This window comes from Talpa europaea (genome assembly GCF_964194135.1).
Source record: "Talpa europaea genome assembly, chromosome: 7".
Taxonomy (NCBI): domain Eukaryota; kingdom Metazoa; phylum Chordata; class Mammalia; order Eulipotyphla; family Talpidae; genus Talpa; species Talpa europaea.
In genome coordinates this window covers 6,857,962-6,870,704 of record NC_140074.1, presented here as the reverse complement: position 1 = coordinate 6,870,704, position 12,743 = coordinate 6,857,962, and the positions used below count along the sequence as shown (strand labels likewise).

Below are 12,743 nucleotides of genomic sequence, written 5' to 3'. Positions count from 1 at the left end.
AGTATTAGCTGTGTGGACTTGGACCTCCTGTAGCTTCAAGCCGGACTGAAGTGTAGGGGAGAGTTAGGGAGGGGTCAGGACTTCAGAGGAGGTGGTTATGTGTTGCTTGGCCAGACTATGCCTGCCCCAGACTGAACTCAGAGTATTGACATAGGAATTCATTCATTCATTCAATCATTCATTCATTCACAGCAAATGGGGAACAAGATAGACTCAGTCCTCCAGGTCCAAAACTCATCTCCAGGAGTGGGACACAGATTGGAGCCAGAGAGGCCAGGGAGGAGGCTGGTGATGATGGCAGTCTGGACAAGATGGAGGAGTCTGGAAAATCCCCATCCAAGTGCTTGGGGTAACTGAGGCTCAGACAGGTGATGTGACTTACCTAAGGTGGCCTGACTCCAGAGATGATACTCTTAGCCCGTACCTGACACGCCTCCCTTGGGTTGCCTGAAACAGCACAGCCCTGAGTCTCAGTCACTCACATTCCAGAAATGTATATACACACTTTAGCAAAAACGTTGCTTGAGAAAACACTGCACACGCCAACCCCTTGCTGGACCCACTCACATCTGCAGGCTGGCTGTGCCCGTGGTGGTGACGAGCCCCTCCCTGGGGTCCGGCGTGGCCCTGTTCAAGCCCCAGCTCTGTCCTTCACAGCTGTGTGACCTCTGGGGATCGACACGAATGAGCCTTGACTTCCTCACCTGTGAAACGGGATAATGACGAGGTGATCCTTAAGGCCTCGGCCCAGGCCCGGCCAGAGGAGGGTTCCACCGAGAGCACCTGCCTGGCTACAGAGACAGGGAGTCTGCTGGCGGCCTCTCTCTCCTTTGAAGAACTGGAGAGTTTCTGGAAAATACTCCTTGACCTGAAAAAGCCCCAACTGGACGCTCCTGTGGGTCTGCTGCAGACATGACTTTGCAAATCAGATGTGACAGGGAAATGTGTGCCAAGATGGTGGCCAGCTGTTCGGCTGTGGGGACGGGCTGCTTGGAGACCAGCACGGCCTCCTCAGAGAGCAGACGGCGCAGCCTGGCTGTGCCCAGAGCACAGGTGTGTGAGGGTGGGCGCCCCTGCCAGGGCGGGGGGAGGATGAGTGGGTGCTCAGGGATTAAACTCACGTGCACACGCAGTCACACACGCACACACACACGCCCACTCGCGCATACAGGCTGTGGCCCCCACAGCCCCTCCTTCACGTCCATATTGAGGCGCTGGCCCGCGGGGTGCAGGCTTTGGGGCTGGAGTCAGAGCAGGGCCTTCCTGGCGGGGCCCAGCGCCTGCACCCGGGTCTTGTGACCGTGGAATGACGTAGGAGTCCAGTTTTGTGTGACTTTGAGGGAAAGAAAAGGTATTTAGCGCAGGGGCTGCCCCACGCTGAACGGGACGAGATCCCAGCCGCTCCCTGGCCCTGCCCTCCGCTCCGGTCACGGCCTCTTCCCGAGTCCCGGGGGCCGCGGGGGCCGCCAGTGGCAGTAGCCCTGCCCGCAGCGCCGGGAGTGGGCCCAGGGACGTACACGCGGCCGCGGCGAGGCCAAGGAAGACCCGGCCCGGCTGTGCCTGCGGCGCTGGGGAGACGAGTCCTGCCCCGGGCTGGGAAGCCGGGCCCAGGCCCCGCCGTGCGGAGACGGCCTTTGCAGGGGGAGGGACGAGGCCCGGAAAGGGGCCCGCAGAGCCGAGGGAGGACAGGCAGTGACACCTCGGCCGCTGGTGACGCGAACTGATGAAGATGCGTCTCTGGCGCGGGAGCCGCGGGACCTCGCTGGGACCTGCCCCAAGGGCCCTGCCGCATCCTAGGCAGGGACGCAGATACGTCCCTTCCCCAAACTCAAGCCCTTTCCCAACGTGGAACAAGCCAAGGAGCCCGGGGGTAACCAGCAGGAGCCTCACTTTCTGGTCAGGGGAGGATTTATGGGCTAACCCCGCAGATGACCATGTGGCAGGGGCCTCGGTGCATGTCAGCCCTGGGGCCTGAGGAGCTGCAGCCGCGCCCAGACGAGGCCACCTGAGACCAGGGAGAGGCCGCAGCCATCTCTTCTCGTTCATGCTTCTCTCCTCAGGTGGGACTGGACTCCCCTCGGGGCAGGGGTGTCTTGGCCTCCAGTGCCCAGGCCCAGCAGCTCCCATGACAGATCTGCTCAGCCCGGAGTGCTGGAAAGTGTCCCGACCCGAGGACCAGGTGTTCCCAAAGCAAGCCCTGGACCAGCCCCCCGGGCCTTGAGGACCTGTACTGGGCGTGGTACAGGGTAGGTGTTGGTGGCCATTTGTTGAATGAACGCTAAATGCTTACCTTCCTCCAGAGTTGGGGAGCTCACTCCCCATGAGGGCGAACCACTATCATCTCATTCATGGTCACCTTGGAGGGATTCCTTGGGCTGCTTCTGGGCGGCCTGGAATGGGGTTCCTACCTCGGTCCCGGGGGTCCCCGGCATTCCACAGCAGCAGCTCCGTCCCGCCACGCCTTCTGCTGGCCAGGACGGAGACACTCTTTGTAAACCAGGTTAACGAGCCACTGCTTTAGTGGCAGATGCTGGTCGGGGCCCAGGCTGTGGCTCCCCTGTCGATCCACGCATTCTATCATTCCCCGAAAGGGATTAGAAAGCAGAGCCGTCCGTCTCCCCGGATCTCAGTCTTCACGCTGTAAATTCCTCGTTCTGGCTAATGGTTGCTTAGACAGTCGGCCGAGCGAGCCCTGCTACACACAGCGTGCTGGTGACGGCTCCGACCGCGCCAGGTTCCTGCCTGTGCAATCTCTCCCAGCCCTCCCGGCAGCCCCCAGGGAGGTTTCATTCGTTTAGCCCCCATTTCACAGAAGGGTTCTCAGAGAGATGGGGGGATTCACCAAGGACCATCGGGTGGTGACTCATGGCCGGAATGACCTGGGTAAGTCTCTGCCCTTCTTTCCCCAAAGGTAGCTGTGAACACCCCTCCCTGCTGTTTTCAGAGCCTCCCCCTGGCTGACCTTGGCTTAGGAGCCTGTAGCCAACAGGTCATTCACAGGCCTGAGCAAAGAGCTTGAGGTCCTGCAATGTGGGTGATGGAGGTCTCGCTGCAGGAGCTGAGCAGGGTAAGGGAAGGCATTCTGGCCCTCTGAGCACGGCCAGCCGATTCACCCTGGAGGTCAGTCACCTCCTCTGTGGGGCGGATAGCCTCCAAGATCACCTACGCATGACCTCTGACCTTGATGCTATTTGGGGCCAAGGAAACAGGACAGAAAATATGCCAAGGTCACCTGCCAGCAAGTGGCAGGAGTAGGGCAGCCTGACTGCAGAGTCTCGTTCCTGGCTCCACGGCCATCCTGGCTCCCCGACCTGGCTGCTGTGGGGAGTCCTTCTGGGACCCCAGTAAAGCCACCAGTCACACCACTTTCCAGTAAGTGGCTGTGACTTCTGACACCTCCGTGGGACTCTGGGGTTTGGCTCAGATGCTCCCCAGCCCAGAGGAGTAACTCCCAGGATAAGGTGGGCACGGAGGTTTGGGGACGCCTGCTACTGGAACGTTCTTAATTTACAGCCTTCCAGCTCTGTTCTCCAGTGCACATCAGCTAAGCCCTTAAAAGAGTCAAAGGCTTGAAGGATGCTAAAAATTTAATATATGTTAAAAAGGGTATTAAATTCTAAACTAAAATTTACATGGAAATATGACATTAAAATATTTTTAGCTTTCAGGAAGCTGGGGGCTGCAACACTCTAATATAGACAAATTTTATCACTTAAAAAAGAATTAGCCTCACAGTATTTCTTACGTCCTCAGAGAGTTAATGCATAAAGATGTGAACTCTGCTTGGGGCTACTCAGCTGAGACAGGTGGGTGCTGGGGAGTCCCTGGGGGACTGGGGCTGCTCATGAGGCTCAGGGGGTGGCCCCAGTGTGTGTGTGGGGGGCACCCTTGTCTCCGAGGCTGCTATTGTGGTGCACAGGCCTGTGGCGTTCTTATTCACTCCTCATGCAGGTCCCTCGGGAGGGTGGACATTTGCCCAGTTGTGCAGATGAGAAAACAGCTCAGAGAGGCTGAGCTGGGGGCCAAGGTCACACAGGAGGAGGCAGATTTCCCTTTTCCCTTGTGGAGCTGAGGCTGTTTGAACATCTGCTCCCTCCGCTGGTTCTGGGGGCTGGAGCAGGGGTCCCCTGGTTCCCAGCCCCCACTGCATACATCTCCCAGCTCTCCCAGGCCCCACGGGCAGGTGGGGGCCCCAGAGGCTCCAGGTGTGTGTTCTCGACGCAGTCAGAGATGTGCTTAGATGATTGTGGGCTCCAGGGGCGAGTTTAGGTAGCAAGTCCTTGCAACCAACCTCCCCCTTTTCTCTCTCCCCGCCCGGCCTCCCCCCCAGGCCCTCAGCTGAGTGTTGGGCACCAAAGATAACTCAGAACTGGCCCCTGCTCCCCAGTTGTGGGGTTTGCCTTTAGGGAGCCAGTCACTGAGTCCTGCCAGGGGGTGCCAGGGGCAGGGGCGTGAGGAGGCGGCCTGGGTGACTGCACAGGGCTGTAAGGCTGCAGGGCTGAAGGCTCGGCACTCTGGGTGGGGGAGCCAGGAGGGGCGGCAGGGGAGGTGGTGGTGTGGCCAGACATGAGAAGATTTGGGCATCATCGAGGCTGAGCTCACCCGGAGTCCCATGGGAGCCTGCGTGGCAATGAAAGGAGACTTTGCCCTCTGCCCCTCCCTGCTGCAGGGCTTCTTCCGCGGCAGGGGCAGGACCCTGGGACAGAGGTGGGGCGGCAGTGCTGGGGCCCCTGGTGCAGCTGCCATTCCAGCGCCCACTTCCACGCCCACGGGCAGGGGGCAGAGCAGGGGACCGGCTCTGTGACGTAGAAGGGACAAGGTTGTCGGTGGCTGAGGTCAAGGTCAAGGGAGCGCAAGGCGGCCCAGCCCCAGCTCTGCCTCTGAACTCACCACGAAGATGAGCTCGCTCGGTGCCCGTGTTACAGCTGGGGAAACTGAGGCCCACAGAGACTGAAGGCGCCCTCCTCAATCACTCAGCTGGACGAGGGCAGGGCTGGGATTCCTCCTCAGGGCCGCGTGACTTCAGGCCTCGGCTGCGTCCCCCACACCCACCCCGGCCCCCCTCGGTGCTGACAGCGAGGGCCCAGCCGTCACCCTCGGGCCGGGCAGAGAGGCGAGCGCGGCTCAGACTGGCGGCGGCCGCTCGGTCCCCGGAGCGGGCACGTGGGCTGGAATGACCGGCCGCTGCCTGGCGGCCACCTCCCAGCTACCCCCTCCGGGAGGTCACTCATTGGCAGTTAAAAATCTATTGTGACTTGTCAGAAAAATGAATAAATGGGCACATTATTTTTTCATTCCAGACCTCAGCATCTGTTTGTCTAATCAGGAAGGAGATGGGGAAGTCGGCCAGGGCGCTGCGCGCGTTTTATGTAAGTTTTCCTCTGTCAGAGGAGTTTAAATGGGTAATGAACAGGCCGTGGTGATTTGAAATATAATCCCATTATGCTGACGAGATTACCGGCTTCAGGACTCCACAAATCACTCTTAGGGCTTTTATAGCCAACACCGCCCTGTTGGGAGTTTGCATTTAGGCAGAGGTGTTCTGTGGGAACACAACGTGACAGGCTTAACCCTTTCCCTCTTCCCAGTGGCTTTCCAGACAGCAGGGGCCTCCCGCCGGGGGCCTCGGCGGGGCCTTGGGGATCCAGGGTGTTTGGGCCACATCAGCCCAGACAGCGGCCCGGCGAGGCCAGGATGGCTTTGGGGGAGCGGGAGGGGGGAGCGAGGCAGCCCCGACTCTGCCACGTCACCTCGGCTTCCTTCCTCGTGAAAGGAGAGCTAGGTAGGCCTGCGCGTGGGCCGAGATGGCTGCCAGTAACTGACCCCACTGAACCCTTAATAAGGAGCAGGGACAGGCACGGAGCAAGAACAGCAAGAGCCAATCTAGCCGGCTTGCCCCCGAGGGAGGCCTACCTGGGTTTACAGGTGGTACTTGGGAGTCTAGCAGTTTCGTTGTTTTTAGTTCGCACCTGAAAACACAGGTCGGCACAGCCAATCTGGGCCCAGGCGGCTGCGCGGGCGGGCGAAGACAGTCACAGGCCCCTCTCCCCACTCCTGGTTCCCTCGCGTGTGCGCTGCAGCCTCCGGCCCCACCTGCTGGACACAGAAGCTGCTGACCCTGTGCCTGGGCTGTGCCGAGTCCTCCCCCAGCTCCCGGGCCGTCGGGTAGGGGCTTGGTCTCCCCTGGGTGGCTGCGGCCTCCTCACTTCATCCTCCCGGCCTTGGCTCGGTGCCCGACGCCGGTGTCCTAAAGCTCCATGGGGGAGGTCAGTGTGTGGGGGTGATATCCACAGGTGGCAACTGTCCTCCAACAGTGAGGGGAGGGCCTGGGGTGGCAGGGTGGTGCCGCACGCGCGCACCCCATAGGCCTCCAGTCTCTGTGCCCTGGTGACAGCTCCTGTCCTCTGCATGGCACCTTCCAGGCCGTGCAGGTCTCCACGGTGCCGGCCGGGTCTCTACTCTGCTGTGGCCTGGGGCTCACCTGCTCACCTCTTGGCCTCTCCAGAGTGGGAGCACCTTGATCGTCAAGTGTGGTCTTTGCTCTCCTCGCTGCCCTGATGTTTTACAGTTCCTGACCTGGGGAGGGGGGTCCCTAAGAGGCAGCTGGCAGGTTTCTGGGGCAGCAGGGACTCTGGGCCCAGGAAAGAGAGGTGTTAGGAGGCAGTGGCCAGCTGGGCAGTGGGCAGCAGAGGTCAGGAGCACAGCTGGAGTCCCGACCAGATGAGGAAAAGCGCTGACCTGATGGGCAGCTGCAGGTAAGCAAGCAGGGGTGCAAAGACCCTGAAAGGGGTACATCCTTCACCCGAGGAGGCTGGACGGAAGGACCTCACAGTCTCTTCCAACCCTTAGAATTCTTGGGAGAAGCAGGGAAGCTCCTCTTAGTCTCGGCAAATGGAAACTGCTGGAAGGAAAGGCTTACTGTGGTTCTGAGACACTTAAGACAGTCTTTAGAAGAATCTGCAGGGGTCATCTAAGCCAGCATCTTCATTTGCAGGTGAGCAAACAGCGGCCCTAAGTGCCAGTGCCTGTCGGAACCACACAGCGGCACAGCCCAGTGGCCTAGGGCGCAGCTGTGGGGTCAGTCACTCCTGGTGTCCCGGGGACTCGGGGCGACCCATCCAAGACCTCGTCTTTGGAGTGGGGGAGGGGAGGCTGGCTTCGGGAGTCCCCTGGGCACACACCTATTAATAAGGGTGGGCACACAGGCACCCTCAGACCTGGCGGCTACTCTCAGAGGCCAGCTGAGGCCAAGGCCCCAGGGACTGCTGCCCAGGCCTGCCAGGCTCCCCACACCCAGAGCTCCCCGTTGTGAGTTATCATCCTATCGGCAGGGACACCCTGGAGCTGGACTAGGGGGCGCAGCTAGAAAGCACAAGTGGGCTGCGGTGTCATTCTGGGTGCTGCTCCGGCTTTGGAGAGCCCGGCCCCGGGAGGCACGTGAGAGGCGCTTCCGTCCTGCAGGAGCGGAGGGAAAACTGAACAGTCGAGGCATCTGGCCGGCTGGGACGGTGGCAGCGTCTCTCTTCGGTTCTCTCTTCAGGCGGACAGAGGCGTTGATGGGACCACGCGTGTGCTCTGTCTGCCCGGAGGACGATGGTGTTGACCTTGCAGCTGGAGGAGCGGGTGATCAATGCTGCCCTTGAGTGAAGAGGGTCATCCTGTCTCGCTGAGGCCTGGTGGCCGCGGTGCCCTGCAGAGCACGCTCCCACATCACTGTCAGCCGGTGTCACCTCCCACCGTGAGTCACTGTCCAGCCACCGTCTCAGCATCACGCACTCCAGACTTCAAAGCCATAGGCAAAGGGAGGTATTTATATGACTTTTATTTTAATATCTTTTTAACATTGAATATGTTACAAGATTGAATGACCAAATTAGTCATTTACATTTTTCAAAGATATCTAAATATAAAATTGCTAAAAATTCAAATAGAGCAAGCTACAAATAATATTTCTTTTCTTTCTGGGCCGGGCAGGCACGGAAGACAGTAGAAAAGGATGCTCCTGTTGGCTGAACAAAGATCAGAACGAAACAGGGATTCATTAAAACGACCCCGGGGCAAAGAAATGCCCTCGCCTTGGGGCTCTGCGGTCACCTCTCTTCCTGCACAATTTAAAAACCTGTTTGAAAAGCAGGTCCTCGGTGGACGTCCGGCCTCCAGGCTGGCCAGGGACAGCAGGAAGAGTGTCACCCCAGGCAGGGAGACTGGAGAGGCTGGCGAGGACCGCGGAGGCATCTGGTGTGGCCAGAGATGGGTGTCAGACGCCCGACTGTGCCTTCCCCCCACGCATGGACCCCCGCATGGAAAGGAGGGCCGTGGGGGCAGGTCCGCCTCTGCCCCGCGTCTGCGCTCACCACCCTCCTGGCAGAGAGCAGAGCAGCAGTGGCCAGCTGTGCACACAGGGAGGCCGGCCCTGAGGACAGGAAGAGGGAGCTGGGGGTCTCCAGGTTAGCAGACGCGATTCCGGGAGGCAGCCCACACGGTCTCACGCAGCTGGAAGGGCACCTGTCGTCTGAGACGTGGGAAGAGCACGCGGCGGGCGCGCGGCTGACCGAGGGCCCCTCCCTGCGCCTGCTCTGCAGCGGCCGGCGGCCTGGAAGCAGAGGGGCGGCTGAGACGAGTCTTCTGGAGGGAAAATGGCGCAGCCCTGGACACACATCCCAAGCCCCCCGCCCCCCCGACTTTAGCGAGATGCTATCCTCAAGCAACACACTCATTTAAACAAATGGCGTAGTTAAAACTATTGACTAAGCCCTAAACATTTCTTCTGAGAAATCGAGCCATAGCTTTTCCAATCTGCCTGTTCAATAGGGAACAGATTTTAAAGAGAATAACATAATCAATCCTTTGCCCCAAAGAAAGCTCCGCCATACCAGCCGTGATAAAGAGGACACCTGTTTATTAAAAGGACAAAAGGAAATGTACAGTTTTGTTCCTTGTTTAAGAAATTTGATCAAGCCGCAGGGAGCTGTCCGGCGAGGCCACGTACACCCGCAGGCCGGGCCGCGGCCGGTGACGGTGACCAGCGCCTGTGCAGTCGGCTGCCCCGGCACTGCTGAGCAGAGCCACGGCCACGCAGGCTCCGGTCCCGTGGAAAAGTCCCCAGCTCCATCCGTGGGGCTGGCACTGCCCCCAGAGCCTTCCTGCCCTGTGCCCACGAGCCGGGGCGGGCTCCCCCAGGGCTGCAGGGCGCGGGGTGGGCTCGAGGGCCGCCGGGCAGGCAGGCAGGCTCTGGGCTATGGCGACAGATTGAGGCTGGAGGCTGGCATCATTGCTGCCCTGATTTCTTCTCCTTCTGGAAGCTGAAGCTTGTACGTCTGTTCAGTTTTCTTTGTTTTTGAGCAAAATAGTCAGCCCGGGCAGTGCTTGCGCGTGATTCCAGGATGTAGTTAACCTAGAAAGCAAGAGGACACAGCCTGGTCACTTGCCAGCCAGCCTCAGCTCACCAGGCACAGGAGGGGAGGCCGGGTGGGGGCTGCCTCGGGCGGCTGCCTCGGGGCCCAACGGTCACAGCAGCGGCAGGCTGGGCTGGAGCCCCTGCTTTATGGCAGGAAAGTGGAGGCTTGAAGAAGACCAGATGGTCGGGTCTTTCATTCGGTCGGTGAGGGGGTGTTTCTGCGTCCAGAGTTTGAATTTCCACCCGAAAGGCTGTGCATTCAGCTTCCTGGTTCTGCTGTGCAGCCCTGGGCCCCGAGTCCCACTTTTGGGATGAAAATAACCAAACAAGGCTCTCCATTCATCTGCCTGCCAGCAGGTACAGAGCTTCCAACTCAGTGTTGCCTCTAACGCTCACGAGCACCCTGCAGTCAGGGCTCCCTTGACCAAAAGGAAAGAGGCTGAGAGAAGAGGGGTGGCCAGGGTCACCTAGAGGCCAGGGCCAAGGCTGCGCGAGGGGCCGTGAAAGCCTGAGTGGGGCACGCAGCGGGGCAGCCTCCCGATCACCGCTCGGGTGGGGAGGAGCCTGGCCCACTATTTCAGGTGTGGCCTGACTGCGTGCTGGGTGGCAGTGACCCACAGAGACACTGAGACACTGTCACCAGCACCTGCAGCTCCTCCTTGTCTGAGCCCGGCCCGTACGTGGTTCAAGGCACAGGAGGTCCCTGCCCCAGGAGCTCAAGGGCTGGGGAGTGTTGGGTGACGGGATAGACACACAGGGGAGCATGGGGGATGGGCGAGTCCCCATGGGGCAGGTGGCAGGCAGGGAAGCCTTGCTAAGGGAGAAGGAGCATGTGTGAAGGCCCAACTGGGGAAGCCAGAAAGGGAGTATCTGCAAAACCGCAAAAGCTTACTGGCCAGCCAGGCAAGGCAGGGAGGGCTGGGGAGGGTGGCAGCGCGGTGTTGGAGAGCTTTTCAAGGAGCAACCTCATTTAACCACCTCACAGCACCATGCTCACACACAGACAAGGAAACCGAGGCACCGAGGGGTGTGTCATTTACTCAGAGTCATGCAGTCACTAAGTGTCTGGGCCAGGCGCCAAGGCCCGGGACGAACACATCTTCCAGTTCTCTGCCTCTGAGGGCACCCCCCACCTTCACCTCCTCAGACACCACCCTACCCACCACCCTAGCCCCCCCAAAGCGCTTTCTGTGAACAAACACCATTTGTCAAACAGCTAAAAGCTATGCTAGAAACCTGAATCTTCGTGGCAACCGAGACCAGCCACCACCTCTGCTGATTCTCCTCTGAGGGCCGTGTGTGCCATCGCTGGAGTGGGAGGGGCCTCTGCCCACTTCCAGGGCGGCCCTGAGGCTTCTCAGGGAGGCAGGCCCCAGAGGGCTAAGGGTTGACACCGTCTTCTCCAAACTTTCTGCTGTGATGGTCGCCGGCAGCAGGCGCTAAAGCCGGTGTGACACAGAAGGCCGGCGCGCTCGGCCCGCTGCCTTGCCAAGCTGCCAGCTGAGAGCAATACAGCATGAGGCGCGCGGGGCCCGCTGAGGGTCTGGGAGACCACAGACGCGCGTGGAGGAAGAGGTCTCGTCATCCCTGTGGAGCGCGATCCTGGATTATGTTGTTTGCACACTCAGCCAAGCTAGTCTGTTCATGCACTTCTGGCACATTCACTTGACAAGACGCATTTTAAAATGATCCTTAACAAGCCAACTATTTCCTAAATTTATTATCTTCGGTGCTTTGTGATAATCACACAGATAATTTTAATGGAAGATTAATGTAATAATCAAAAGATAAAAACGCCCTTTGGTCTGCCATTAGCTGGTTAATATGCTGTGGCTTAAAACTTGCACAATTTTATGCACTATAGAGTGTTTCACTTTCAATGCATTTTACAGCTTAAGGCATAAAAATATAGGGAGTTTTCATGGTCAATAAAGCTACAGCCTCCATCACTCGATCACGAGAAGAACCTGATTTGAAGAGTCCCATGATTCCTCTGAGATTCATCTCACAGCCTGCAGAGCCAGAGGCCGCTCATGGCTCAGCGACACCTCTGGGCGGGAAGGGCTTGCTCTGGAACTCCTCGGGGGCCACCTGAGGCTCCACCTTTACGTTTCTGTGGCCTTGGGCCTCCACCCCCTCATCTATAAAATGGGGATGATAACGTCTACACTCTGCAGGGCTGCTGTGAACATGGAGATAGTGTACATTATTGGCTTTCACCGAGTCTGTGCTCAATAAATGGGAGAGATTAGTAATTCTATAAGGGAAAAACACAAGACAAAATAACTAGCTGGGGAACTGCCTGTGTAATACTTTCTTTGACATCAGCCTCTGACCCTTACTTCCTCCCTTCAGTTTGAGTCTAAAGTTCCCATTTTAGGTAAACTTCCTGTCTTCTAGAACCAGCACGCACATCACTGAGTCCAAGACTGAGGGTGCGCTGGTGGAGACACAGCTGCGAACCCCTGGACGGGGTGGGCGCAGACTCTCGGCTGGGTGAAAGCTCACGGGGATGGCGGGACGGCAGGCTGAGCTAAGTATTTACATTGCCATAAAGAGCAGAGATAGGAGAAGTGAATTTAATCTCCCATCAAGATCATGATCATTAGCTCTCTGAGTAAATCAGGCCCGGACACCCTATGACCGTCCTGGAGTCTCATGCATGAGGCAATATTTCTATAAACATTCTGATATGAAAACAGACATTTTAGGGGAGGTGACGGGCCTTGGGGATTTTGCAGCAAAGCATCTGCTTCGAGGGAGCATTTGGTCCTGGAAAATGATTTCTCTGCACTTGCTCTTCCACAGTCTCATACTGAAGTCATAAACCTGTGTTTCTGTCATCAATCTGCTGTTGTGAAAATTATTTTGATGTCAAACACAGGATTATAATTTTACTAGAATCCTTCTCAAGTCTTGAATATTTTAATGCTGGCTATAAAAAAAAACCCCGTCCCTGACGGGGTAATAGAATATTTCTTTACCTAGTCCCTGAACACCGCACGAGCTCCCCCAGGCTGCGTGCGATGAGCTGGCAGGTAACTCTTAGCTCGCTGGTCTCGCGCATCCGCTGGCCACTGTCTCCACGCCTGCTCTGACCGGCCAGCGAAAGCCCCACTTTTCAGCCAACTGACCACGCTACTCTGCCTTGGTGCCAACTGTCCTCCCAGCAGGCCCAGCTCTTCAATTCTCACCTACTGCTTAAATCTTTTGCAGCCCTGAGGACTTGGCCTCAAAATGTTTCTGCAAAACAATTCTATGTTGCTGAAAATCTCCTGTTCAATGCACATTGTGAGGTTAAAAGGCAGAGTTTGGGAATCTGTCAAGCTGTGGTTCTGCCAGGCAT

General features: G+C 58.1%; 1 protein-coding gene across 1 annotated transcript in view; it reads right to left on the bottom strand.

Moving 5' to 3' along the window:
- Nucleotides 1-9,268: 9,268 nt before the first annotated feature.
- The window catches only part of MAPKAP1 (MAPK associated protein 1), a gene marked incomplete at both ends in the record, with an annotated part of 175,553 nt that continues 172,078 nt past the window's right edge, over nt 9,269-12,743 (bottom strand). The window contains 1 exon segment of the mRNA XM_084237317.1: nt 9,269-9,394. Coding sequence (XP_084093443.1) covers nt 9,269-9,394 — 126 coding nt within the window.